The 27,510-nt window shown below is 37.7% G+C and overlaps 1 protein-coding gene and 1 long non-coding RNA gene across 6 annotated transcripts; one reads left to right on the top strand and one right to left on the bottom strand.

Moving 5' to 3' along the window:
* Positions 1 to 97: 97 nt before the first annotated feature.
* On the bottom strand, positions 98 to 27,510 carry LOC125659377 (sepiapterin reductase-like). 4 transcript variants are annotated; one of them, XM_056148534.1, is made up of 5 exons: positions 27,450 to 27,510; positions 8,366 to 8,492; positions 5,078 to 5,635; positions 3,905 to 4,057; positions 1,966 to 2,097 (listed from the first exon to the last, which is right to left on the bottom strand). In XM_056148534.1, the coding sequence occupies exons 3-5, from the start codon at positions 5,619 to 5,621 to the stop codon at positions 1,979 to 1,981; spliced, it is 816 nt and encodes a 271-aa protein (XP_056004509.1). In that variant the 5' UTR covers positions 5,622 to 5,635; positions 8,366 to 8,492; positions 27,450 to 27,510; the 3' UTR covers positions 1,966 to 1,978. The 4 variants fall into 4 exon arrangements, with proteins under 4 accessions (XP_056004510.1, XP_048746988.2, XP_056004509.1 ...); XM_056148532.1 differs by lacking the exon at positions 27,450 to 27,510 and adding an exon at positions 9,029 to 9,348; XM_056148535.1 differs by lacking the exon at positions 8,366 to 8,492 and having other exon boundaries at positions 98 to 2,097.
* On the top strand, positions 9,065 to 19,080 carry LOC125675785 (uncharacterized). 2 transcript variants are annotated; one of them, XR_008798422.1, is made up of 5 exons: positions 9,065 to 9,202; positions 15,564 to 15,619; positions 18,327 to 18,388; positions 18,655 to 18,728; positions 18,923 to 19,080. It is a non-coding gene; the product is annotated as an uncharacterized LOC125675785 (long non-coding RNA). The 2 variants fall into 2 exon arrangements; XR_007370644.2 differs by lacking the exon at positions 9,065 to 9,202 and having other exon boundaries at positions 14,058 to 15,619.

Genomic DNA, 27,510 nt, shown 5'->3' with positions numbered 1-27,510 from the left:
CATTAAAAATCTTATTTCACACAGAAGGGCATAACTTCTGTAAAAGTTTCAGAACCTATTACACAGATCCTCGATCCGCTCCTCTATTACACACGTGTGAACAAAAAAATTTTAATACTGTATACCACATACATGTACATCCAATAACAAAATCAAACACAATATGACAGATCTACATAATGGAATGCTGAGACATTCAAATTCAAAGATTTAAATACGGACTAGTTCTTATCAAAAACATACACATCAAGAACATTAAACTGCAATATCCATCACAAAGGACCTCAATGCTCACCTGAGTCCCATAGCCCTAACAGTGCTTCACACTGCTGAACTGGAGGTCAATATTCAAATAAATCTGAATAATCTAAACTCAACTTTATAATGACAAACGGGATGATTTCAGCTTCTCCATCGTGAACTTCCCATATTCACGTAGCAATATTTCATTATCACCTACATATGGTGTTTATATCTCTCAACAGATTTTGCTTGTTCTGCATAAGTTTTTAAATCAAGGCAGGCTACTGAAACACAAATTCATTTTACAAAGGCTTCAATAGTATCATCTAAAGTTTTCATTTTGCAAATTCTATGGTCATCATCCGATAAATCTATTTTGGTAATACAACCTGTCATTGGGTCAAATGCTGTCTGATATGTTTCATACTTATTGTTAGGCTGTTCTTTATACACCAATTTTCACTACGGATTACTTCATTTACAAGATCAAGATATATGGTTCATGATGGGTGTGACCGGTCGAGAAGGGATGTTTACTTCTCCTAGGCACCTGATCTACCTCTGGTATATCCAGAGGTCTGTGTTTGCCCTATTCTTAATTTTGTATTCCTTATAGGAATTACGAGATTGATCACTGTTTGTTATCTTCACCTTTTCATACTACATATAGCTACCAGGATATCTATTTTGAGCAACCATCACATTGTTATTAATGAGAAAAATCTTTCAAAATTTCCAAATACATGTATATTCCCCGCAATAACTGGTATATAATGTATACAGCTATAAATTTGCTCAATCCTGCTTATTTCCATTTTTTTGGGCTAAATCCATTTTCAGGTTTTCATTCAACAAATACCATGGTAAAGGTACATTCACTGTAGTTTTATACCAACAGAGAAAGTAATGAAAATCAAACTGTACATGTAATGAAAACAAAGCTCATGTTTATAGTCCTAATACATGTATGTAAATATGAGATCTTTAAAGCTCTCAATTGTGATCCTATCCATATCATTCTAACGAATCTTTAGATTTTTTACTTCTTTTTGTAAATATTCATCCAAGTCAATAATAAAATTCTACGCCCCACAATAATCACCTCCTTGCCCTGAACTAATAATTCTAATACATCGGTGTGCTTGCCCTTTTCTTTTTCTTCTAATGATGAGATTTTTATGCACATGAATTCTAACATATATCATACCTAATACATGAATTATATCCATTGTTTTCCCCATCCTGGTCTGGAACCACTTTCTTGCATGCATACAACTTAGCCCCAGGAACCACAATTTGAACTGAATTACACAAATAAGGTTCAAGCCATCACTTTGGGTTTTTTTATTTTTGGCCAGGGAATCTTTAGGAGAATATTTTCATACAAAAGATCTTTATTTGTTTCTACTTCTAAATATGATTTGCCATGGAGACTGGTTGTCCCCCTTCCTTATAGTCCAGGTGAATTCTCTTGACAGGCAGATACTTTGACTCTTGACAGGCAGATACTTTGATGTATGTCTGGATGAAAATGGACCACTGATTCTGAAGAAGTGGATCATGTGGGAAGTTCCCATTCAACAGATGACCTTTATACTTTGATCAGAAAAGCTCAATGGAGATGAAGGTCAAGTTGAACTAATGGTAAATTGTAAACCAAAAAATATGCCACACTTCTCCAGTTAATATGTCTCTTCATGAATTCTATAAACACGATAAAGATTTTTCATTAGCTTCAGTTTATTTTGTCATAGTAATCAATGTGTGCCCCTGACTCAAAGTTGGTCAGTAGAACTTCACAAAGTTTATCTATAGAGGCCTGACACGAGAGGATTTTTCCTGACTCGAATGCATCTGGAAAAGAAAAAACAACATAAACCTTTAAGTATAAAATATACAATGTATTAAAAATCTCCTGAATGAAAAGAATACCAATAAAACATGCACCCTGCTGTACTCCAGTAATATATCAAATGGGTTTCTTCTAGCTATAATAATTCTCCAACTTTTTAAAAAAATGGTTTTGGAGAAAACATTAGAACAAAAAATAAATTGGAGAGAGCTACATTATTGCAGCTACATTTCTACAGCTTCATTTTAAAAGAAAACATCCTACTTAATTGGGTTTTCATAAAAGACACAAGTGCATGTGAAATCATTTATCTACAACATACCCAGCATTCTGTATTTCAGACTTCATCTTGTTCTATAAATTTCAGTTATCTTAATATCTAAAGAATTTTGTTGCCACCATAGCATTTTGATCCCTTTTCATCTGATGTAGAAGATGTGATAATGAGCAGTTGGAGGAATATTCTGATGAGTAGAAGATGAGTAACTGACGATGACCTGCCAGTGATGGTGTCATGTTTGGTGATGCCAAAATGAGAACTAATCCTGGGGACACTAACAATGTGAATCCAGTAAAGAATGTTTGGAACAAGATGAAGGAGGATCGTTCTAGGGAGCTTAATAAATCACTGGAGAATAAACAGTGTATAAAATATCTACTTTACTATGCTTGTTTACAAGTTATGAATTGATTGGGTGTTGTCTTTTTATTCTAAGCACTAAGAACTTTCAAACTATTTATTTAGGACATTTCTTTTAAGGTGAAGCTTCAGTATAAATACAATTCCACTAAAATGTTTACCTTAATCAATGATTTTCAATGACATCACTCATGCCTACACATGAATGATCCAAACACTATACTGATGGTGGAATCCCATAAATAAAAAAAAAAATCTAAAATAAAGTGTCAAAAGATCATTTTGTTTCACTTGTGTGTTCTACTGTAAATTTATGAAATTACATAAATCAAATTTTTGTATTTATGAAGAGTTAGATGTAAGCAAGGTCATCTTCTTTTATGAAATATACAGCAAATTGAGGATGGTAACAGTTTCAATGTATAAATACAGATATTTCATTTTTGAGACGATCTTTAGAGATTTTTCTTATCATTCTAATGATAAATTAAGGACCTAATTGTAACCCCAACACGACCCTCACAGTCACATATACATGTATACGGTTTAGAGTCCCGAGCCTAGTACCACTGGTATGTGAGGATACATGACCCTGGGATTTGTAATTTGAACAAACTTCATCTACATTTCATGTGATATGTTTGCATATCAATTTGAGAAAATAATTTTCCTTCATATTCCTTTTTATATTTCTTGGCCACATCCAATTTTGGCCCTAGAGACCTGGTTTTAATGAAACTTCAATCACCTACACAAATTTCACAATTTTTGTGACAGTCATTCTGACCCACTGGTTTAAAGCAGACAATTTTCAAATAACCCCAGCCTATCTGAATAATTTCTATAGTTTTCTCCCTTGGATTGTGGTTTGGCGCTTAATTTAAGTAATTTTAATTTTCTTTCATTGAGGACTTCTTTAGTTGAAATTGTTTCAGTGGATTTGGACAAGAGTCTAAATATGTGAGCAGTAAACAAACATATACCAAATCCTGGCCTTGATTTCTCGAAAAAAAAACTTCAGTTGAAACTTGGACTTAGGTCTGAAATTTTACTCAAATTTTAACTGCTCAAATAAAAGACAACTCAAGTTAAGTTTGAGATTTCTTTTTTTTAGAGAAATCCAACCCTTATCAGCAAAATTCACTTGGCTTTAAGCTGAAGTGACGTACCAGCAAAAAACTTTTTTACTTCAGGTGCTTTTGTTTTCTCTCGACAATCTTTCCCCATGTCTGTATCACATGGACCAGGGGCGTAGTTGAGGACCCTTATGTTTGGATCTTCAACTGCAAGGGTTCTGAAAAACATGTCTCTTGCTGCTTTACCTGTATGTGAAGAAATAAAATGTGTCACTTTACAGATAAATTCAAAGCCACATTATGATAAAAATAAAAGGCTAAAACTGAATCAATCTTTTAAAATTCATCACAGAGCCAACAGGTAATTGCTTTTTACAGATTTGCTCTGAAAACAAGATATCCACTGACCAAAAAGCTTAACTATGTGACCATAAGTTCCTATGAAAAGATCCATAAACACTTTGAACCCATTTCACTAATTTTGAGGAGGTGGGGGTGTATAAAACCTCATTTCAGCCAATGTAGCAGGTGAACTAACAAGAGCAACGCCAACGTGGCATAATACGCCCGTAGATTTTGCTCAAGGAAAACATATTTTAGTGGGATTCATATTTTAGTGAAGTTAGCACTTTCCTCTGTGAGCTAATTCATTATTATGCTTGTAGAAATGGATATCAAGATATAAAGAGGGATAGCCTTAGAATGCGCTACTTCATAAATATGCTAACGGTTCGGTTTGTATCCTGCCCACAAGGTTTTCCTAATAAGTGATACTACGACCTTGACCTTTGACCTTGAAAAACAATAGGCACCTTCCTCTCATCATGATGATTAAATATACCAAGTTATAATATCCTGGAGCTTATGGTTTGGTTTGTATCCTGCCCACAAGGTTTTCCTAATAAGTGATACTACGACCTTGACCTTTGACCTCTGACCTTGAAACACAATTGGCATCTTCCTCTCACCATGGTGATCAAATATACCAAGTTGTAGAATCCTGGAGCTTACGGTTCGGTTTGTATCCTGCCCACAAGGTTTTCCTAAAAAGTGATACGACCTTGACTTTTGACCTTGAAAAACAATAGGCATCTTCTTCTCATCATGGTGATCAAATGTACCAAGTTGTAAAGTCCTAGGGCTTATGGTTCAGTCTGTATCCTGCCCACAAGGTCCGGACAGACAGACGGACGACGCCATACCATAATACGTCCCGTCTTCGACGGGCGTATAAAAACTGTGTCATGACAATAAAAGTGTACAAACTTGAACAATAAAGACTCCATGAACTGAAGGGCTGTAATGCTGCTAGAGATGAAATGTTGATGACCACTCTTTGTGAAGTTTCATCAAAAGCTCTCAGGAAAGCAGAGTTCATTAATATTGCACCAGTCACATTGACATCAAAGTTGCGTCGAACTGTTTCAGCATCTACCAATTCTTTACTGTACTTAGTGATGTCCCCTAAAGTGCCTGCTGAATGGACCATCACAGCTTGTTCAAAACCAGCAATGCAAATACTGTTGGTGTGGAATATTTCTTGAAATACAGAATCAAAATTTTTCTGCTGTATGTTGCCTTGGTCGAATTCCCTTGTAACACAGACTTGGTCTGGACATTCCACATTGATCTTCGACTTTACATTGCCTAAAGCATTTCCATCTCGTGACAGCAAAATAAACACTGAACCTGCAGAGAATTTTCTTGCAAATGTCACAGAAATACATTCTCCTAAACCACGACTAGCTCCACACACAACGACGCATGTTTTCTTTTGAAACAAGTTCTCCAACTTTACAGAAGCTTGCATGTTTTCCAAGTTGCCTGAAAAATACTCTCTGATATATAGATCTATATAGTAATTATGATTTTAAATAATTATCAAAGTGAACACTTGTGGGACTGTATAAAATACTCTGATAACAGTGACCTGTATAATGGTTTCTTAATAAAGAATGAATATACACAACATATCAACTGCCACTGGACCTCACAATCCCAATAATTAAAAAATTTCAAAGTTACAGTTGCAAAGAAAAATAATCTAAAATGTCATGTTTTGAGTTCCCATTAAATTCTTCTCACAAATCATATCTGCTGGCATATCGATTAATTTTAATTTTCATCACATTGGAATATCCTTCACCTGAGTCACCTTGGCTCATATTTAAAGGTCATATGAAACTATATCCTGAAGAAATTGAGTTATGTTATATAGTGTGGAAATTCATTAATCAAGGTTTATCAAACAAGAATTCTTTTCAACTTTTTTAATCAATGCATTATAACGTCATAATAGCTGATCAAATGCACTCGATCACGAAAATGATCTTTGATGATTGCAGCTTATCTCCCTTGCTGATGACGTCAAAAAGACCCACTGTGATGTAAACAACTGTAGACTTATAACGTTGTATAACTAAGTATTTTAAAACTGTATAGCTTTGAAAAATGCCAAAGTGTGCTGCATTTAATTGTAGTACATGTACATGTATTAGGTCGTAGAAGAGGGTGCATATGTACCTCTTCCCAAGAGATACTAGATTTAGAAGAAAAAAATATGGGTACAAAATCTCCAAGGCGATGGATTTGTTTCCATGAACACTGTACTTCAGTACATCCGTCGGTAGCCAAACAATGTGGACACAAATGGATCAATTTTTAATCAGACGCTGTGCCAATTATATTTTATTTTCCAAAGACGGAGAGACAAATCAAAATAGAACTTAAATTCAACCGCTTAGTTAAAGCGAAGACACTGGAAGTATGTATTACTAAATTAGCCTACACAAAGGTTGGTTATCATTGTAATCACAAAAACACATTCCATCAATGAACGTAAACTTTGAATAAATCTACTCAAAATTACAGTCTACTCCGGATATAATGAAATTCAGGGGACCGACCTGAATTGTTCATTACATCCAAAGTTCAATATATCCAATGCTGAACTACACAAAAATTACTATTGGGGAATTTATTTTAACTTCAATATAACAGATAGTTCAATATAACCGACTTCCAATATAAGTGGAGTGGACTGTATATTCTACTTTCATATTTTATCTACATTACAAACTCTCTCAGTCAATGATATTCGTATAGCTTCATGTTTATTAGGCCTATACGAGTGTAATATAGCTACACCAGTATCCCCAAAATATGTAAATTTTATTTTCTTATTATCAATTATAAGATCTAGTTGAATTAAAATTGTAGGTAAACCCTTTATTCTGAAATTCAAAAAGAAAATCATGATGTATCATTCAGAAATTATAACTTATATCCCATATACTATATCAGTACTGATAACTGAACATGCTTATTAAAAAAAAAATTTTTTTTCATTAAAATAATATTTGAACAGCGGGGGTGTAGAGTGAGAAAGCAAATACCTGCTATAGAATTAAATGCAAGCAATTTTTATACATAACTTATGATTGTAAAATACAGAAGCACCCCCCACCCCCACCCCCCACATTAAAAACGACGATTTGTGAATTTTATACTTAAATTGGGGCACACGAGGTTCAAACACTAGCTGATCATAAAGAACCGTGCGCCACTACAACAGAGGACATCCATGATACATTTTGCCACATTAAGACATCCTACACCTACAAGAATATTTTAGTGCTAATTCAATATTGTGGTTATTCGTATAAAAAGGAAAATGGGATTTATACCATTACAGTTTTTAGACTATTTTTATTATGATAAATCATAAATGAAATGTACACAAGTTCATACAACTTTTAATCTTTTTAAAATGATAGTTAAACTTCTGTATCTGATGCCATTTGGTCTTAAAATCGACAGGCATCTGATGTATGGACAGTACTATTCATTCTACGTACAAGTTTACAGCTAATTATTTCTTATCAATCCAAAGACAGTATTTTTTTATTAAACGCTATTTGACTTTCACTCATACCTATCTTTATGTTTATAAAGTAAAATACCACTGTTAGAAATCGTTTCATATGACCTTTAAAGATTTTTCCTATATATTCGCATGTAAAACTTTGATCCCTATTGTGCTCCCAACCTACTCCAGGGGGCCATGATTTTTTCATAATTGAATCTGGACTATGTCAGGAAGCTTTCATGTGAATGTAAACTTTTCTAGCCCAGTGATTTTTCAGAAGATTTTTAATGATTTTTCCCAAATATATATTTGTATTTAAAAATTGATCCCCTATAGTCGCCTCATCTTACCCCCGAGAGCTATGATTTTAACAAACTTGAATCTGCACAATGTCAGGAAGCTTTCAAGTAAATTTCAACTTTCCTGGCCGAGTAGTTTTTGAGAAGAATATTAGATTTTCCCTATATATTTGTATATAAAACTTTGATCCCCTATTGTGGCCCCATCATACCCCCAGAGAAGAAGTTGAAAATATTAAAACTTTACAGACGGACAGAGAGATCAATGGACGACAGACAAAATGTGATCAGAAAAGCTCACATGAGCCTTCGGCTCAGGTGAGCTAAAAATTAAAAATGTTTTTCAAAAATCGTGAACTAGTCCCTTTAAGGTTCGAGTTAACTTACTATTTATCAACGTAATATAGTTAACTCATTCCACCCGAGATTAATCAAGTCTATTATATCTTCGTATATTGTGGATCAGTTCTTTAAACAAACAGGACATGTCCTAATTCGCTCTGCATTGGCAAGCCTGAAAATAAAAAACATGCAGTCTGTGGTGTAAATACATTTGTAAATTTCGTGTAGTTCTAGTGCTAGGTGAATTTATATGTAGTGTTATTATTCTCCCTTAAAATTGGCCACATTATGTAATTCTTTTCATTTGTCCTGAGGAAGGTACAGGCCGTCCCGAAAATTTGACAATCTGGTTGGTTGTTCTTGTCTTTGGTCATTTTTGTGCTTTGTGTACATATAGATTAGATGAGTATGAATATGTTAAGACTTTGGCAGCAAATTCTACTATCAATGTGCATGTACCCGGACCACAGTAGTATTATAAGCCATTTAACAGCCTGCACAGATGTAGAGATTGAGGTTTTGACACAATCTGCATCTGAGCAAACTGGTATAGTGAGTGATTGTGTCAAAAACCCTCTCCCCAGTACGGGAGATTTTCAATCACTGAATTAGGCCTATCAGGAATTACTAACCAGCAAAGCTGTCAATAACCACGGAATCGTGAGTATTAGAGAAAAAAAACGTTTTAAACATTAAATTGTAAATTACCGTTGTGGACTACAGCCGATTTTATCGGGCAGGGTCTATAAGCCCGTGAACTGATACAATCGGAAGTTCCGTGAACTCAAACACACACAAATTGCATACGTCATACAATTTACTTTCGTTTTTACTAAAGGCCTAGTATTAACTCGTACCCGAGATGCATATTAAAAATCTTTTGTAAGTGGAGGTACAGAATCAACACTAATAAGGATTTGATTGAGTTCACAGGGTTCTAATTAGGATGTGATTGAGTTCATGGGCTTCTAATTAGGATATGGTCCACTTCACGGGCCTGTCTCTAACACTAAATAGGATGTGATTGAGTTCACGGGCCTGACTCTAACACTAATTAGGATATGATCCAGTTCACGGGCCTGATTCTAACATTAATTAGGATGTGATTGAGTTCACGGGCCTGATTCTAACACTAATCAGGATATGATGCAGTTTACGGGCCTGATTCTAACACTAATTAAAATGTGATCCAGTTCACGGGCCTGAGTCTAACACTAATTAGCATGTGATTGAGTTCAGGGGCCTGATTCTAACACTAATTAGCATGTGATTGAGTTCACGGGCCTGATTCTAATACTAATTAGCATGTGATTGAGTTCACGGACCTGCTTCTAACACTAATTAGGATATGATCCAGTTCACGGGCCTGATTCTAACATTAATTAAAATGTGATCCAGTTCACGGTCCCGATTCTAACACTAATTAGCATGTGATTGAGTTTACGGGCCTGATTCTAACACTAATTAGGATATGATCCAGTTCACGGGCCTGATTCTAACATTAATTAAAATGTGATCCAGTTCACGGTCCCGATTCTAACGCTAATTAGCATGTGATTGAGTTCACGGGCCTGCTTCTAACACTAATTAGGATATGATCCAGTTCACGGGCTTGATTCTAACACTAACTAGCATGTGGTTGACTTCACGGGCCTGATTCTAACATTAATTAAATGTGATTGAGTTCACGGGCCTAATTCTAACATTAAGTAAAATGTGATTGAGTTCACGGGCCTGATTCTAAAACTAATCAGGATATGATCCTGTTCACGGGCTTGATTCTAACACTAATTAAAATGTGATCCAGTTCACGGGCCTGATTCTAACACTAACTAGCATGTGATTGAGTTCACGGGCCTGATTCTAACACTAATTAGCATGTGATTGAGTTCACGGGCCTGATTCTAATACTAATTAGGATATGATCCAGTTCACGGGCCTGATTCTAACACTAATCAAAATGTGATCCAGTTCACGGGCCTGCTTCTAACACTAACTAGCATGTGATTGAGTTCACAGGCCTGATTCTAACACTAATTAGCATGTGATTGAGTTCACGGGCCTGATTCTAATACTAATTAGGATATGATCCAGTTCACGGGCCTGATTCTAACACTAATCAAAATGTGATCCAGTTCACAGGCCTGATTCTAACACTAACTAGCATGTGGTTGACTTCACGGGCCTGATTCTAACACTAATTAAATGTGATTGAGTTCACGGGCCTAATTCTAACATTAAGTAAAATGTGATTGAGTTCACGGGCCTGATTCTAAAACTAATCAGGATATGATCCAGTTCACGGGCTTGATTCTAACACTAATTAAAATGTGATCCATTTCACGGGCCTGATTCTAACACTAACTAGCATATGATTGAGTTCACGGGCCTGATTCTAACACTAATTAGCATGTGATTGAGTTCACGGGCCTGATTCTAATACTAATTAGGATATGATCCAGTTCACGGGCCTGATTCTAACACCAATCAAAATGTGATCCAGTTCACGGGCCTGATTCTAACACTAACTAGCATGTGATTGAGTTCACGGGCCTGCTTCAAACACTAATTAGGATATGATCCAGTTCACGGGCCTGATTCTAACACTAATCAAAATGTGATCCAGTTCACGGGCCTGATTCTAACACTAACTAGCATGTGATTGAGTTCACGGGCCTGATTCTAACACTAATTAGGATATGATCCAGTTCACGGGCCTGATTCTAACACTAATCAAAATGTGATCCAGTTCACGGGCCTGATTCTAACACTAACTAGCATGTGATTGAGTTCACGGGCCTGATTCTAACACTAATTAGGATATGATCCAGTTCACGGGCCTGATTCTAACACTAATCAAAATGTGATCCAGTTCACGGGCCTGATTCTAACACTAATTAGCATGTGATTGAGTTCACGGGCCTGCTTCTAACACTAATTAGGATATGATCCAGTTCACGGGCCTGATTCTAACACTAATTAGGATATGATCCAGTTCACGGGCCTGCTTCTAACACTAACTAGCATGTGATTGAGTTCACAGGCCTGATTCTAACACTAATTAGCATGTGATTGAGTTCACGGGCCTGATTCTAATACTAATTAGGATATGATCCAGTTCACGGGCCTTATTCTAACACTAATCAAAATGTGATCCAGTTCACAGGCCTGATTCTAACACTAACTAGCATGTGGTTGACTTCACGGGCCTGATTCTAACACTAATTAAATGTGATTGAGTTCACGGGCCTAATTCTAACATTAAGTAAAATGTGATTGAGTTCACGGGCCTGATTCTAAAACTAATCAGGATATGATCCAGTTCACGGGCTTGATTCTAACACTAATTAAAATGTGATCCATTTCACGGGCCTGATTCTAACACTAACTAGCATATGATTGAGTTCACGGGCCTGATTCTAACACTAATTAGCATGTGATTGAGTTCACGGGCCTGATTCTAATACTAATTAGGATATGATCCAGTTCACGGGCCTGATTCTAACACCAATCAAAATGTGATCCAGTTCACGGGCCTGATTCTAACACTAACTAGCATGTGATTGAGTTCACGGGCCTGCTTCTAACACTAATTAGGATATGATCCAGTTCACGGGCCTGATTCTAACACTAATCAAAATGTGATCCAGTTCACGGGCCTGATTCTAACACTAACTAGCATGTGATTGAGTTCACGGGCCTGCTTCTAACACTAATTAGGATATGATCCAGTTCACGGGCCTGATTCTAACACTAATCAAAATGTGATCCAGTTCATGGGCCTGATTCTAACACTAACTAGCATGTGATTGAGTTCACGGGCCTGATTCTAACACTAATTAGGATATGATCCAGTTCACGGGCCTGATTCTAACACTAATCAAAATGTGATCCAGTTCACGGGCCTGATTCTAACACTAATTAGCATGTGATTGAGTTCACGGGCCTGCTTCTAACACTAATTAGGATATGATCCAGTTCACGGGCCTGATTCTAACACTAATAAAAATGTGATCCAGTTCACGGGCCTGATTCTAACACTAACTAGCATGTGATTGAGTTCACGGGCCTGATTCTAACACTAATTAAATTTGATTGAGTTCACGGGCCTGCTTCTAACACTAATTAGGATATGATCCAGTTCACGGGCTTGATTCTAACACTAATCAGGATATGATCCAGTTCACGGGCCTGATTCTAACACTAACTAGCATGTGGTTGACTTCACGGGCTTGATTCTAACACTAATTAAATGTGATTGAGTTCACGGGCCTGATTCTAACACTAATTAGCATGTGATCCAGTTCACGGGCCTGATTCAACACTAATCAAAATGTGATCCAGTTCACGGGCCTGATTCTAACACTAATTAGCATGTGATTGAGTTCACGGGCCTGATTCTAATACTAATTAGGATATGATCCAGTTCAGGGGCCTGATTCTAACACTAATTAGGATATGATCCAGTTCACGGGCCTGATTCTAACACTAATTGAAATGTGATTGAGTTCACGGGCCTGATTCTAACACTAGTTAGCATGTGATTGAGTTCACGGGCCTGATTCTAACACTAACTAGCATGTGATTGAGTTCACGGGCCTGATTCTAACACTAATTAGGATATGATCCAGTTCACGGGCCTGATTCTAACACTAATCAAAATGTGATCCAGTTCACGGGCCTGATTCTAACACTAATTAGCATGTGATTGAGTTCACGGGCCTGCTTCTAACACTAATTAGGATATGATCCAGTTCACGGGCCTGATTCTAACACTAATAAAAATGTGATCCAGTTCACGGGCCTGATTCTAACACTAACTAGCATGTGATTGAGTTCACGGGCCTGATTCTAACACTAATTAAATTTGATTGAGTTCACGGGCCTAATTGTAACACTAAGTAAAATGTGATTGAGTTCACGGGCCTGCTTCTAACACTAATTAGGATATGATCCAGTTCACGGGCTTGATTCTAACACTAATCAGGATATGATCCAGTTCACGGGCCTGATTCTAACACTAACTAGCATGTGGTTGACTTCACGGGCTTGATTCTAACACTAATTAAATGTGATTGAGTTCACGGGCCTGATTCTAACACTAATTAGCATGTGATCCAGTTCACGGGCCTGATTCAACACTAATCAAAATGTGATCCAGTTCACGGGCCTGATTCTAACACTAATTAGCATGTGATTGAGTTCACGGGCCTGATTCTAATACTAATTAGGATATGATCCAGTTCAGGGGCCTGATTCTAACACTAATTAGGATATGATCCAGTTCACGGGCTTGATTCTAACACTAATTGAAATGTGATTGAGTTCACGGGCCTGATTCTAACACTAGTTAGCATGTGATTGAGTTCACGGGCCTGATTCTAACACTAACTAGCATGTGATTGAGTTCACGGGCCTGATTCTAACACTAATTAGGATATGATCCAGTTCACGGGCCTGATTCTAACACTAATTAGGATATGCTCCAGTTCAGGGGGCTGACTCTAACACTAATTAGGATGTGATTAAGATCACAGGCCTCTAATGAGAATTATAGCATTATTATTTATTTCCACAAATCACATTTTCATACAACTCTTTATAGTGAAATGTTACACACATCTATTTTGATTTAAATCGTATCATTGATTATTCATCTATAACTTAGACTTTTGAAATAGTTTATTATACCCCCCGCAACAAGTTGTGTGTGTGTGTGTGGGGGGGGGGGGGGTATACTGGAATCGGGTTGTTCGTCCGTCTGTAGACGCAATGGTTTCCGGGCTCTAAAGCATTATCCTTTCCACCTACCGTCACCATATCATATATATGGACTAGCCATGGGATGAAGATGTTCCCTATCGATTTTGGGGTCAAAAGGTCAAAGGTCACGCGCACTGGACATCAAAGTAGCAATATGGTTTCCATTTAAATTCTTTAACGGCTTTTTTCATCGCATGGAGATGCTGTGTTCCTAGATACCTTTTGGATCATAATATTGAAGTTTTACCTATTTCCAACACCCTTTAGGAGATTGGGTAAAGCGAGGGGTATTCTTAGTGAGCATTGCTCACAGTACCTCTTGTTTTAACAGGTTGTTTTTTTTACAATAACTATCGGAAAAGACTAACAAAATTGATGTTCCTATCATGCATAAATCTAAATAAATCATTGATTTTGCAAAATCTGATGACATCATAGGAGGGTGGAATTACTTTAAGTTATGTTTAGTGCTGTGTGTATATAAACATGCACTCATATAATTATATCTTCCCTCTTCCAGGGGGAGACATATTGTATTTGTACTTTCTGTCCGTCCTTCCTTCTGTCACAAAATCTTGTGAACGCTTCTCCACCTATATGGCTTATCAGATAGACTTGAAACTTTGTACAATGCTTCATTGTCATTTGCAGATGTGAATATTGTTGGGACGGGAGGATCCAATTGTTTTCCTAAGAGTTATAGTGGATCTAAGAGGGGTGGAAGATGTAAAATAGCTTATGAACTCTTCTCCTCCCATATGGCTTATTGGATAGACTTGAAACTTTGTACAATGCTTAATTGTCATTTGTAGATGTGCATATTGTCGGAATGGGAGGATCCAAAGTTTTTCCTAAAAGATATAGTGGATCTAAAAGGGGTGGAGGATGTTAAAATACCTTGTGAACACTTCTCCTATATGGCTTATCTGATAGACTTGAGAATTTGTACAATGCTTCAATGCCATTTGTAGATGTGCAAGTTGTAGGGACAGGAGGATCCAATTGCTATCCTTAAAGTTAAAGTGGATCTGAGGGGTGTAGGGTATAAAATAGTGTGTGAACGCTTCTCCTCCTATATGGCTTATCAGAGTTCATGTCTATCTTCCTGCCCATGCTTTCTCCTCCATACTATTCAATACATTAAGGGGGATGTTTCCTATATTTTACGAATTAATTGGTTGATTGACAACAAACTTGGTACAGTTGTACAGCATATATAAGGAGTAGATGACCCCTATTGATTCTTAGGTCACATGGTCAGTCCACTCTTGACATAGGAAGGTATTGTCTGCTCAATATTTTGAATTGGTGTAACTACTATCAATTAAATGAGGCACGGGTATAACCCTTTCAATTTTGCAACTTGGGGGGCATATGTGTTTTAGAAACATCTCTTGTGTTGAATTATATGAATTACAGTTTTTAGTGTGCTCAGTTTAGAGAATAGCATAAAAGTATTTGATAATTAAATATCTTGCAGATTGGCAGTTTACTCCATGCACCGACAGGAATGATAAACTGTGATATTCGTAAATGGTGAGCATTTATATTTTTAGCTCACCTGAGCCAAAGGCTCAAGTGAGCTTTTCTGATCAAAATTTGCCCGTTGTCTGTCGTCGTCGGCGTCATAAACGTTTTACATTTTCGACTTCTTCTCAAGAACCGCTGGACCAATTTCAACCAAACTTCCCACAAAGCATCCTTGAGTGAAGGGCTTTCAAGTTTGTTCAAAAGAAGGGCCATGTCCCTTTCAAAGGGGAGATAATCACAAAAATGCAAAAATAGGGTGGGGTCATTTAAAAATCTTCTAATCAAGAGCCACTCGGCCAGAAAAGCTGAAATTTACATGACAGCTTACTGGCATAGTACAAATTCACGTTGATTAAAATCATGGCCCCTGGGGGTTGGATGGGGCCACAATAGGGGATCAAAATTTTACATACAAATATATAAGGAAAATGTTTTAAAATCTTCTCAAGAACCACTGATCCAGAAAAACTGATATTTACATGAAAGCTTTCTGACATAATGCAGATTCAAGTTTGTTCAAATCATGGCCCCCGGGTGTTGGATGGGGCCACAATAGGGGATCAAAGTTTTTACATACAAATATATAAGGAAAATGTTTAAAAATCTTTTTCTCAAGAACCACTGAGCCAGAAAAGCTGATATTGACATGAAAGCTTCCTGACATATTTCAGATTTCAGTTTGTGAAAATTATGGCTCCCAGGGGTAGGATGGGGTCACATGGGGGATCAAAGTTTTGCATACAAATATATAGGAAAAATCTTTAAATACATATGTATGATCCAAAGTGACTCAGGTGAGCGATGTGGTCCTTGGGCCTCTTGTTTGTATGTGGTTGTGGTAGACAATTTTTAGTTCATCCTAGCTCCTAATTATTCAAATCCATTGGCCAGGGGTTGTGGGGAAAACATGATTTACATCTACATCCTTACTTCTGAAAACAATGTCCACTTCAAAACCATGTATTAACAAGACAACAGTATTTTTCCAGTGAGGAAGAAGACCATGAAAGACACCACCAGTTTATAAAACAAGAGGCCCATGGGCCACATCGCTCACCTGTGTCACCTTGGTCCACATCAGAAGATTTTCCATATCTATTTGCATGTAAAACCGTAGTCCCTATTATGGCCCCAAACCTACCCCTGGAGGCCATGGTTTTTGCAAACTTGAATCTACACTATGTCAGAAAGCTTTCATGTAAATGTGAACTTCTTTGGTCCAACGGTTCTTGAGAAGAAGATTTTTAAAGATTTTCCCTATATATTTGTATGTAAAACTTTGATCCCCTATTGTGGCCCCATTCTACCCCAGGGGGGCATGCTTTTAACAAACCTGAATCTGCACTATATCAGAAAGCTTTCATATAAATCTCAGCTTTTCTGCCTTAGTGGTTCTGGGAAGAAGATTTTTAAAGATTTTTCCTATAAATTTGTATGTAAAACTTTGATGCCCCCCTTGAGGCCCCATCCAATCCCCGGGGTCCATGATTTTAACAAACTTGAATCTGCACTATATAAAAAAACCCAACAACAACAAAAAAAACCGAGAAAAAAAAACCAACAAAAAAAACAAACTTTGACCCCCTATTGTGGCCCCATCCTACCCCAGGGGGCCATGATTTTAACAATTTAGAACCTGCATTATATAAGGAAGCTTTCATATAAATCTCAGCTTTTCTGGCTCAGTGGTTCTTGAGAAAAAGATTTTTAAAGATTTTCCCTATATAATTGTATGTAAAACTTTGATCCCCTATTGTGGCCCCATCCGACCCCCGGGGGCCATGATTTTAACAATTTACAATCTGCACTATATCAGAAAGCTTTCATATAAATTTCAGCTTTTCTGGCTCAGTGGTTCTTGAGAAGAAGATTTTTCCTATATATTTGTATGTAAAACTTTGGTCCCCTATTGTGGCCCCATCCGACCCCCGGGGGCCATGATTTTAACAATTTAGAATCTGCATTATATAAGGAAGCTTTCATATAAATCTCAGCTTTTCTGGCTCAGTGGTTCTTGAGAAGAAGATTTTTAAAGATTTTTCCTATATATTTGTATGTAAAACTTTGATCCCCTATTGTGGCCCCATCCGAGCCCCGGGGGCCATGATTTTAACCATTTAGAATCTGCACTACCTAATAAAGCTTATCTATAAATTTCATCTTTTCTGGCCCAGTGGTTCTTGAGAAGAAGATTTTTTAATGACCCTACCCTATTTTTACCTTTTCTTGATTATCTCCCCTTGGAAGGTGGCCTGGCCCTTTATTTTAACAATTTAGAATTCCCTTTACCTAAGGATGCTTTGTGCCAACTTTGGTTGAAATTGGCCCAGTGGTTGTTGAGAAGAAGTTGAAAATGTGAAAAGTTTACAGACGGACGGACAGACGGACGGAGGGACGCCGGAATACGGGTGATCAGAAAAGCTCACTTGAGCTTTCAGCTCAGGTGAGCTAAAAATCCGTTCAATAAATATATTAAACTTTACTGCTTTGGGGAAAGTATATTGATATATTGGTAAGAAAGTAATTTTCTAAAGAATCAGCAGCTCACATTTTGATTACTTTGATATGATAGGAATTAGTCAATATATATTTTGGGTATGGATCCAAAATACACATCTTTATGAAGTTGAATGAACATGTTTGCTCAATTTTTACACAAGTAGTGCATCACATAACATATTAAAGCTTTCTAATCCGACTCTTTTATTTTTAGGAACTGGGACACGTTCTAAATATACTCAGGGACAGAATGATGTGCAGCAAGGCTCGTCATGGGTAGAGATACTCCCATTTAATATTGATACTTTTCATATCCAAGCATGTATATGGCTAGGTTGTATAATGTTTGTTATAATTATCTAAATTATGTCCTTCCTTCCATCTATTGTTCTGTGTGTTGATTTCTCACCACTCTGCAAGAAAGGGCATTCATGTCTACTTCATAGACGATCCTACATGTAGCTGCAATTGAATCATAAATTATTCCCAAAGAGTTCATGATTTTATCATGTTTTGAATATAATATTTTTTCAATATTTCAGATTTTACCAAATACAGAACACTGCAAGGCTTGCAAAATGAAGACCTCAGTAAAAAAAATTCTAAATTATCCACTGTAAGGCTACTTACCAGTAATTCATATCTAGAACTTAAACATATCATCCTTGAAACAATAAAAACTAATTTAATATAGTATATTTATGTATGTTATGCTTTTTCAACCTTTAAATTTTTTAAAGACAGTATAGTTTATTATGATTGCACAATATTTAAAGTTTAAATTTTCATAGAATTTTGTTTGCTCTCCAGAATGGCAGCTCACTACCTGCCCCTTGTGATGTTAAAAGAGGCCGTTGTTCTCATTTGTTCCAAAACAGGAATGGCATATGAGGAGGCCAACAGAAGATGCACCTCCACTGACCTCCACGGAGTGTGCACTCACAAAACGAATAAATTATTATTTCTTTTGTTTGTAATTGTATATTGTCAACAAGGTCAAAGGCACTTGATCCGATGCCAAACTTTTGCATTTCTTTTGCTTTGTGGTAAATTTTCTTCAGCAACATTAACATTGTTTAAATTGTTTTCTTTGGAGAGTTTACATGTACACATGGATCATTTGTATATTAGAATTATAACATTGTTTAATTCAACTCATTCTTATCATAGAGGTTATTATATACTGCAGGCAACGACTTGTAAAGGGTATACTGTTTTAACTTACATGCAAAGCAGTATTATGAAACTCTGTAGTTGATAAGGACATATATCACATATCGATATGCATATTTACAGGAAACTCTGATGTATTTTAAATCTGAACGTTAATTTAAAAGTGGGGAGAAATAGCATTGGATGAAAAAAGACACATATGAAGAAAATTATTCCATACGTAAATACTTTTTAGCTCACCTGAGCTGAAAGCTCAAGTGAGCTTTTCTGATCGCCTGTTGTTCATTGTCTGTCTGTGATTAAACATTTTATATTTTCTCCAGAAGCACTGGGCCAATAATAACCAAACTTAGCCAAAAGTATCCTTGGGTAAAGGGCTTTCGAGTTTGTTCAAATGAAGGGCCATGCCCTCTTCAAAGGGGAGATGACCACAAAAATAGGGTGGGTCATTTAATTTGTTTATCAAGAACCATTGGGCCAGAAGAGCTGAAATGTACATGAAAGCTTCCTGACATAGTACAGATCCAAGTTTATTGAAATCATGGCCTCCAGGGGTTGTATGGGGCCACAATAGAGAATCAAAGTTTTACATACAATTATTCAGGAAAACTCTTTCAATATGAGCCAAGGTGGCTCAGGTGAGCGATGTGGCCCATGGGCCTCTTGTTCAACATATAGAATAAATAGTTATGTTGTATTTCCCATGGAACATTGAAACGTTTAATGCGTTTACCAATTAATCACTGAAAGAAAGATAAAATTGTTGTTTCATATGTTTTATGAAAACTTAAAGATGTTTCATTTCTTTTCATGAAAGACCCCTTAATTACCCAGTAATAAATAATCAATTCTTAACAGATTATGTAAATTTGATTTATATTAAGGATGTTTGATCTGATTACCCATAATTATCAATCTGTCTAATATGGCCATCATGTGTTACTATTAATTGCTACGCAATCTTGGAGCATGAGGTAGAATGCGAGCCAGCTCTTTCATAAGTACATGTATCTGGAAAATATTTCAATGTCAAAGGTTACAACAATGTGATAATTTAATCATTGTATGTCTAAGGTGTTGATAATAAAACTTATCTGTTCAACTTTTTCTTCTTAATTAAAATCAAGACTAAGTACCAGAGGAAATTGTGGAAAAAAATGTCTGTCAAATACGTCAAGCTCTTACATGTAGTAGTTGCAGATTCAACTATTTATAGAGATACTGAGTTATGATGCACACAAAAATGGGTCTGGCACAAAAATGTTGATTTAGCTCAAGATGACTGGAAAAGTCTATAACACAGAGAGACTGGGTATTTATTCAATTGTGATTGATTGATTGAATATTGTTAAACGTCCCTCTCGAGAATATTTCACTCACATTGAGACGTCACCACTGGCGGTGAAGGGCTGTAAAATTTAGGCCTATGCTCGGCGCTTATAGCCATTGAGCAGGGAGGAATCTTTATTGTCCCACACCTGCTGTGACACAGGACCTCTGTTTTTGCGGTCTCATCCGAAGGACCGCCCCATTTAATCGCCTCTTACGACAAACAAGGGGGTACTGAGGATCTATTCTAACCCGAATCCCCACGAGACTATTCAATTGTGCCTGATGATTAAACTAATAATAAACATGTATGGAAAATTTATTATCAGTGAAATACGATACTGTTGTACAGAGACAAAGTTGCATTTTATAGGCTAAGACAGTGTAAGGCTCTACAGGGACTAGGTTAGGCTCTACAGGGACTGGGTTATACTCTACAGGGACTAGGTTATACTCTACAGGGACTAGGTTATGCTCTACAGGGACTAGGCTATGCTCTACAGGGACTAGGTTATACTCTACAGGGACTAGGTTATGCTCTACAGGGACTAGGTTATACTCTACAGGGACTAGGTTATACTCTACAGGGACTAGGTTATGCTCTACAGGGACAGGGACTAGGTTATGCTCTACAGGGACGGGGTTATACTCTACAGGGACTATGTTATGCTCTACAGGGACTAGGCTATGCTCTACAGGGACTAGGTTATACTCTACAGGGACTAGGTTATGCTCTACAGGGACTAGGTTATACTCTACAGGGACTAGGTTATGCTCTACAGGGACTAAGCTATGCTCTACAGGGACTAGGTTATACTCTACAGGGACTAGGTTATGCTCTACAGGGACTAGGTTATACTCTACAGGGACTAGGTTATGCTCTACAGGGACTAGGTTATGCTCTACAAGGACTGGGTTAGGGTTTACAAGGATTGGATTAGATGCATGTGAACTGGATCATATCCTAATTAGTATTAGAGTCAGGCCCGTGAACTCAATCACATTTTTGATTAGTGTTAGAATCAGGCCCATGAACTGAATCATATCCTAATTAGTGTTAGAATCAGGCCCGTGAACTCAATCACATCCTAATTAGTGTTAGAAATAGGCCCGTGAACTGGATCATATCCTAATTAGTGTTAGAATCAGGCCCGTGAACTCAATCACATCCTAATTAGTGTTATAGTCAGGCCCGTGAAATGGATCATATCCTATTTAGAGGCCCATGAACTGAATCACATCTTAATCAGTGTTAAAATTAGGCCCGTGAACTGGATCATATCCTAATTAGTGTTAGAATTAGGCCCGTGAACTGGATCATATCCTAATTAGTGTTAGAATCAGGCCCGTGAAATGGATCATATCCTAATTAGTGTTAGAGTCAGGCCCGTGAACTGGATCATATCCTAATTAGAGGCCCGTGAACTGAATCACATCTTAATCAGTGTTAGAATTAGGCCCGTGAACTGGATCATATCCTAATTAGTGTTAGAATCAGGCCCGTAAACTGAATCACATCCTAATTAGTGTTAGAGTCAGGTCCGTGAACTGAATCACATCTTAATTAGTGTTAGAATTAGGCCCGTGAACTGGATCATATCCTAATTAGTGTTAGAATCAGGCCCGTGAACTCAATCACATCCTAATTAGTGTTAGAGTCAGGCCCGTGAACTGGATCATATCCTAATTAGTGTTAAAGTCAGGCCCGTGAACCGGATCATATCCTAATTAGAGGTCCGTGAACTGAATCACATCTTAATCAGTGTTAGAATTAGGCCCGTGAACTGGATCATATCCTAATTAGTGTTAGAATCAGGCCCGTGAACTCAATCACATCCTAATTAGTGTTAGAATTAGGCCCGTGAACTGGATCATACCCTAATTAGTGTTAGAATCAGGATCGTGAACTCAATCACATCCTAATTAGTGTTAGAGTCAGGCCCGTGAACTGGATCATATCCTAATTAGAGGTCCGTGAACTGAATCAAATCTTAATCAGTGTTAGAATTAGGCCCATGAACTGGATCATATCCTAATTAGTGTTACAATCAGGCCCGTGAACTCAATCACATCCTAATTAGTGTTAGAATCAGGCCCGTGAACTGGATCATATCCTAATTAGTGTTAGAATCAGGCCCGTGAACTCAATCACATCCTAATTAGTGTTAGAATTAGGCCCGTGAACTGGATCATACTCTAATTAGTGTTAGAATCAGGATCGTGAACTCAATCACATCCTAATTAGTGTTAGAGTCAGGCCCGTGAACTGGATCATATCCTAATTAGAGGTCCGTGAACTGAATCACATCTTAATCAGTGTTAGAATTAGGCCCGTGAACTGGATCATATCCTAATTAGTGTTAGAATCAGGCCCGTGAACTGGATCACATCCTAATTAGTGTTAGAATCAGGCCCGTGAACTCAATCACATCCTAATTAGTGTTAAAGTCAGGCCCGTGAACCGGATCAGATCCTAATTAGAGGCCCGTGAACTGAATCACATCTTAATCAGTGTTAGAATTAGGCCCGTGAACTGGATCATATCCTAATTAGTGTTAGAATCAGGCCCGTGAACTCAATCACATCCTAATTAGTGTTAGAGTCAGGCCCGTGAACTGAATCATATCCTAATTAGAGGCCCGTGAACTGAATCACATCTTAATTAGTGGTAGAATGAGGTCCGTGAACATAATCATATCCTAATTAGTGTTAGAATCAGGCCCGTGAACTCAATCACATCCTAATTAGTGTTAGAGTCAGGCCCGTGAACTCAATCACATCCTAATTAGTGTTAGAGTCAGGCCCGTGAACTGGATCATATCCTAATTAGAGGCCCGTGAACTGAATCACATCTTAATCAGTGTTAGAATTAGGCCCATGAACTGGATCATATCCTAATTAGTGTTAGAATCAGGCCCGTGAACTCAATCACATCCTAATTAGTGTTAGAATTAGGCCCGTGAACTCGATCATACCCTAATTAGTGTTAGAATCAGGACCGTGAACTCAATCACATCCTAATTAGTGTTAAAGTCAGGCCCGTGAAATGGATCATATCCTATTTAGAGGCCCATGAACTGAATCACATCTTAATCAGTGTTAAAATTAGGCCCGTGAACATGATCATATCCTAATTAGTGTTAGAATCAGGCCCGTGAACTCAATCACATCTTAATTAGTGTTAGAGTCAGGTCCGTGAACTGGATCATATCCTAATTAGAGACCTGTTAACTGAATCACATCTTAATTTGTGGTAGAATGAGGTCCGTGAACATGATCATATCCTAATTAGTGTTAGAATAAGGCCCGTGAACTCAATCACATCCTAATTAGTGTTAGAGTTGGGCCCGTGAACTGGATCACATCCTAATTAGTGGTAAAATCAGGCCCGTGAACTCAATCACATCCTAATTAGTGTTAGAGTCAGGCCCGTGAACTGGATCATATCCTAATTAGAGGCCCGTGAACTGAATCACATCTTAATCAGTGTTAGAATTAGGCCCGTGAACTGGATCATATCCTAATTAGTGTTAGAATCAGGCCCGTAAACTGAATCACATCCTAATTAGTGTTAGAGTCAGGCCCGTGAACTGAATCACATCTTAATTAGTGTTAGAATTAGGCCCGTGAACTGGATCATATCCTAATTAGTGTTAGAATCAGGCCCGTGAACTCAATCACATCCTAATTAGTGTTAGAGTCAGGCCCGTGAACTGGATCATATCCTAATTAGTGTTAAAGTCAGGCCCGTGAACCGGATCATATCCTAATTAGAGGTCCGTGAACTGAATCAAATCTTAATCAGTGTTAGAATTAGGCCCATGAACTGGATCATATCCTAATTAGTGTTACAATCAGGCCCGTGAACTCAATCACATCCTAATTAGTGTTAGAATCAGGCCCGTGAACTGGATCATATCCTAATTAGTGTTAGAATCAGGCCCGTGAACTCAATCACATCCTAATTAGTGTTAGAATTAGGCCCGTGAACTGGATCATACTCTAATTAGTGTTAGAATCAGGATCGTGAACTCAATCACATCCTAATTAGTGTTAGAGTCAGGCCCGTGAACTGGATCATATCCTAATTAGTGTTAGAATCAGGCCCGTGAACTCAATCACATCCTAATTACTGTTAGAATCAGGCCCGTGAACTCAATCACATCCTAATTAGTGTTAGAGTCAGGCCCGTGAACTGGATCATATCCTAATTAGAGGCCCGTGAACTGAATCACATCTTAATCAGTGTTAGAATTAGGCCCGTGAACTGGATCATACCCTAATTAGTGTTAGAATCAGGATCGTGAACTCAATCACATCCTAATTAGTGTTAGAGTCAGGCCCGTGAACTGGATCATATCCTAATTAGAGGTCCGTGAACTGAATCAAATCTTAATCAGTGTTAGAATTAGGCCCATGAACTGGATCATATCCTAATTAGTGTTACAATCAGGCCCGTGAACTCAATCACATCCTAATTAGTGTTAGAATCAGGCCCGTGAACTGGATCATATCCTAATTAGTGTTAGAATCAGGCCCGTGAACTCAATCACATCCTAATTAGTGTTAGAATTAGGCCCGTGAACTGGATCATACTCTAATTAGTGTTAGAATCAGGATCGTGAACTCAATCACATCCTAATTAGTGTTAGAGTCAGGCCCGTGAACTGGATCATATCCTAATTAGAGGTCCGTGAACTGAATCACATCTTAATCAGTGTTAGAATTAGGCCCGTGAACTGGATCATATCCTAATTAGTGTTAGAATCAGGCCCGTGAACTGGATCACATCCTAATTAGTGTTAGAATCAGGCCCGTGAACTCAATCACATCCTAATTAGTGTTAGAGTCAGGCCCGTGAACTGGATCATATCCTAATTAGAGGCCCGTGAACTGAATCACATCTTAATCAGTGTTAGAATTAGGCCTGTGAACTGGATCATATCCTAATTACTGTTAGAATCAGGCCCGTGAACTGAATCACATCCTAATTAGTGTTAGAATTAGGCCCGTGAACTCGATCATACCCTAATTAGTGTTAGAATCAGGACCGTGAACTCAATCACATCCTAATTAGTGTTAAAGTCAGGCCCGTGAAATGGATCATATCCTAATTAGTGTTAGAATCAGGCCCGTGAACTGGATCATATCCTAATTAGTGTTAGAATCAGGCCCTTTAACTGGATCATATCCTAATTAGCGTTACAGTTAGGCCGATGAACTCAATCACATTTTATTTAGTGTTAGAATCAGGCCCGTGAACTGGATCACATCCTAATTAGTGTTAGAATCAGGCCCGTGAACTCAATCACATCCTAATTAGTGTTAAAGTCAGGCCCGTGAACTGGATCATATCCTAATTAGAGACCTGTTAACTGAATCACATCTTCATTAGTGGTAGAATGAGGTCCGTGAACATGATCATATCCTAATTAGTGTTAGAATAAGGCCCGTGAACTCAATCACATCCTAATTAGTGTTAGAGTCGGGCTCGTGAACTGGATCACATCCTAATTAGAGGCCCGTGAACTGAATCACATCTTAATTAGTGTTAGAATGAGGTCCGTGAACTTAATCACATCCTAATTAGTGTTAGAATCAGGCCCGTGAACTCAATCACATCCTAATTAGTGTTAGAGTCAAGCCCGTGTACTCAATCACATCCTAATTAGTGTTAGAAATGGGTCCGTGAACTGGGTCACATCCTAATTAGTGTTAGAGTCAGGCCCGTGAACTGGATCATATTCTAATTAGAAGCCCGTGAACTGAATCACATCTTAATTAGTGTTAGAATCAGGTCCGTGAACTGGATCATATTCTAATTAGTGTTAGAATGAGGTCCGTGAACTCAATCACATCCTAATTAGTGTTAGAGTCAGGCCCGTGAACTGGGTCATATCCTAATTAGAGGCCAGTGCACTGAATCACATCCTAATTAGTGTTAGAATCAGACCCGTGAACTCAATCACATCCTAATTAGTGTTAGAATTAGGCCCGTGAACTCAATCATATCCTAATTAGAAGCCAGTGAACTGAATCACATCCTAATTAGTGTTAGAATCAGGTCCGTGAACTGGATCATATCCTAATTAGTGTTAGAATCAGGCCTGTGTACTCAATCACATCCTAATTAGTGTTAGATTGGGTCCATGAACTGGGTCACATCCTAATTAGTGTTAGAGTCAGGCCCGTGAACTGGGTCATATCCTAATTAGAGGCCAGTGAACTGAATCACATCTTAATTAGTGTTAGAATCAGGTCTATGAACTGGAGCATATCCTAATTAGTGTTAGAATCAGGCCCGTGTACTCAATCACATCCTAATTAGTGTTAGAATCGGGTCCGTGAACTGGATCACATCCTAATTAGTGTTAGAATCAGGCCCGTGTACTCAATCACATGCTAATTAGTGTTAGAATCAGGCCCGTGAACTCAATCACATCCTAATTAGTGTTAGAGTCAGGCCCGTGAACTGGATCACATCCTAATTAGAGGCCCGTGAACTGAATCACATCTTAATTGGTGTTAGAGTCAGGCTTACTGAATCACATCCTAATTAGTGTTAGAAGCAATCCCGTGAACTCAATCACATCCTAATTAGTGTTAGAGTCAGGCCCGTGAACTGGATCATATCCTAATTAGAGGCCCGTGAACTGAATCTTATCCTAATTAGTATTAAAGTCAGGCCCGGAAACTGGATCACATTTTAATTCGTGTTAGAATCAGGCCCGTGAACAGAGTACAGCATCATATATAGGAAAACGAAAGTAGAAAGTATGACGTATGCAATTTGTGTGTGTTTGAGTGCACAGAGTTTCCGGTCGGATCAGTTCACGGGCTTATAGCCTTTCCCATTTTATCGGAAACCTTGTATGACGTATATATACGGTATACCA

Source organism: Ostrea edulis, chromosome 9, assembly GCF_947568905.1.
Source record: "Ostrea edulis chromosome 9, xbOstEdul1.1, whole genome shotgun sequence".
Lineage (NCBI taxonomy): Eukaryota > Metazoa > Mollusca > Bivalvia > Ostreida > Ostreidae > Ostrea > Ostrea edulis.
The sequence above is the reverse complement of the archived record's forward strand: the minus strand, read 5'-3'. Positions and strand labels throughout refer to the sequence as shown.

What these genes read in the sequence shown, in the direction of transcription:
- LOC125659377 (XM_056148535.1), bottom strand. Translation starts at nt 5,621, where the DNA reads ATGCAAGCTTCTGTAAAGTTGGAGAACTTGTTTCAAAAGAAAACATGC. An exon ending in ATGGAGTCTTTATTGTTCAA is followed by an intron (nt 4,058 to 5,077) that starts GTTTGTACACTT and finishes CTTCACATACAG; the next exon opens with GTAAAGCAGCAAGAGACATG. An exon ending in AGTAAAAAAGTTTTTTGCTG is followed by an intron (nt 2,098 to 3,904) that starts GTACGTCACTTC and finishes TTTCTTTTCCAG; the next exon opens with ATGCATTCGAGTCAGGAAAA.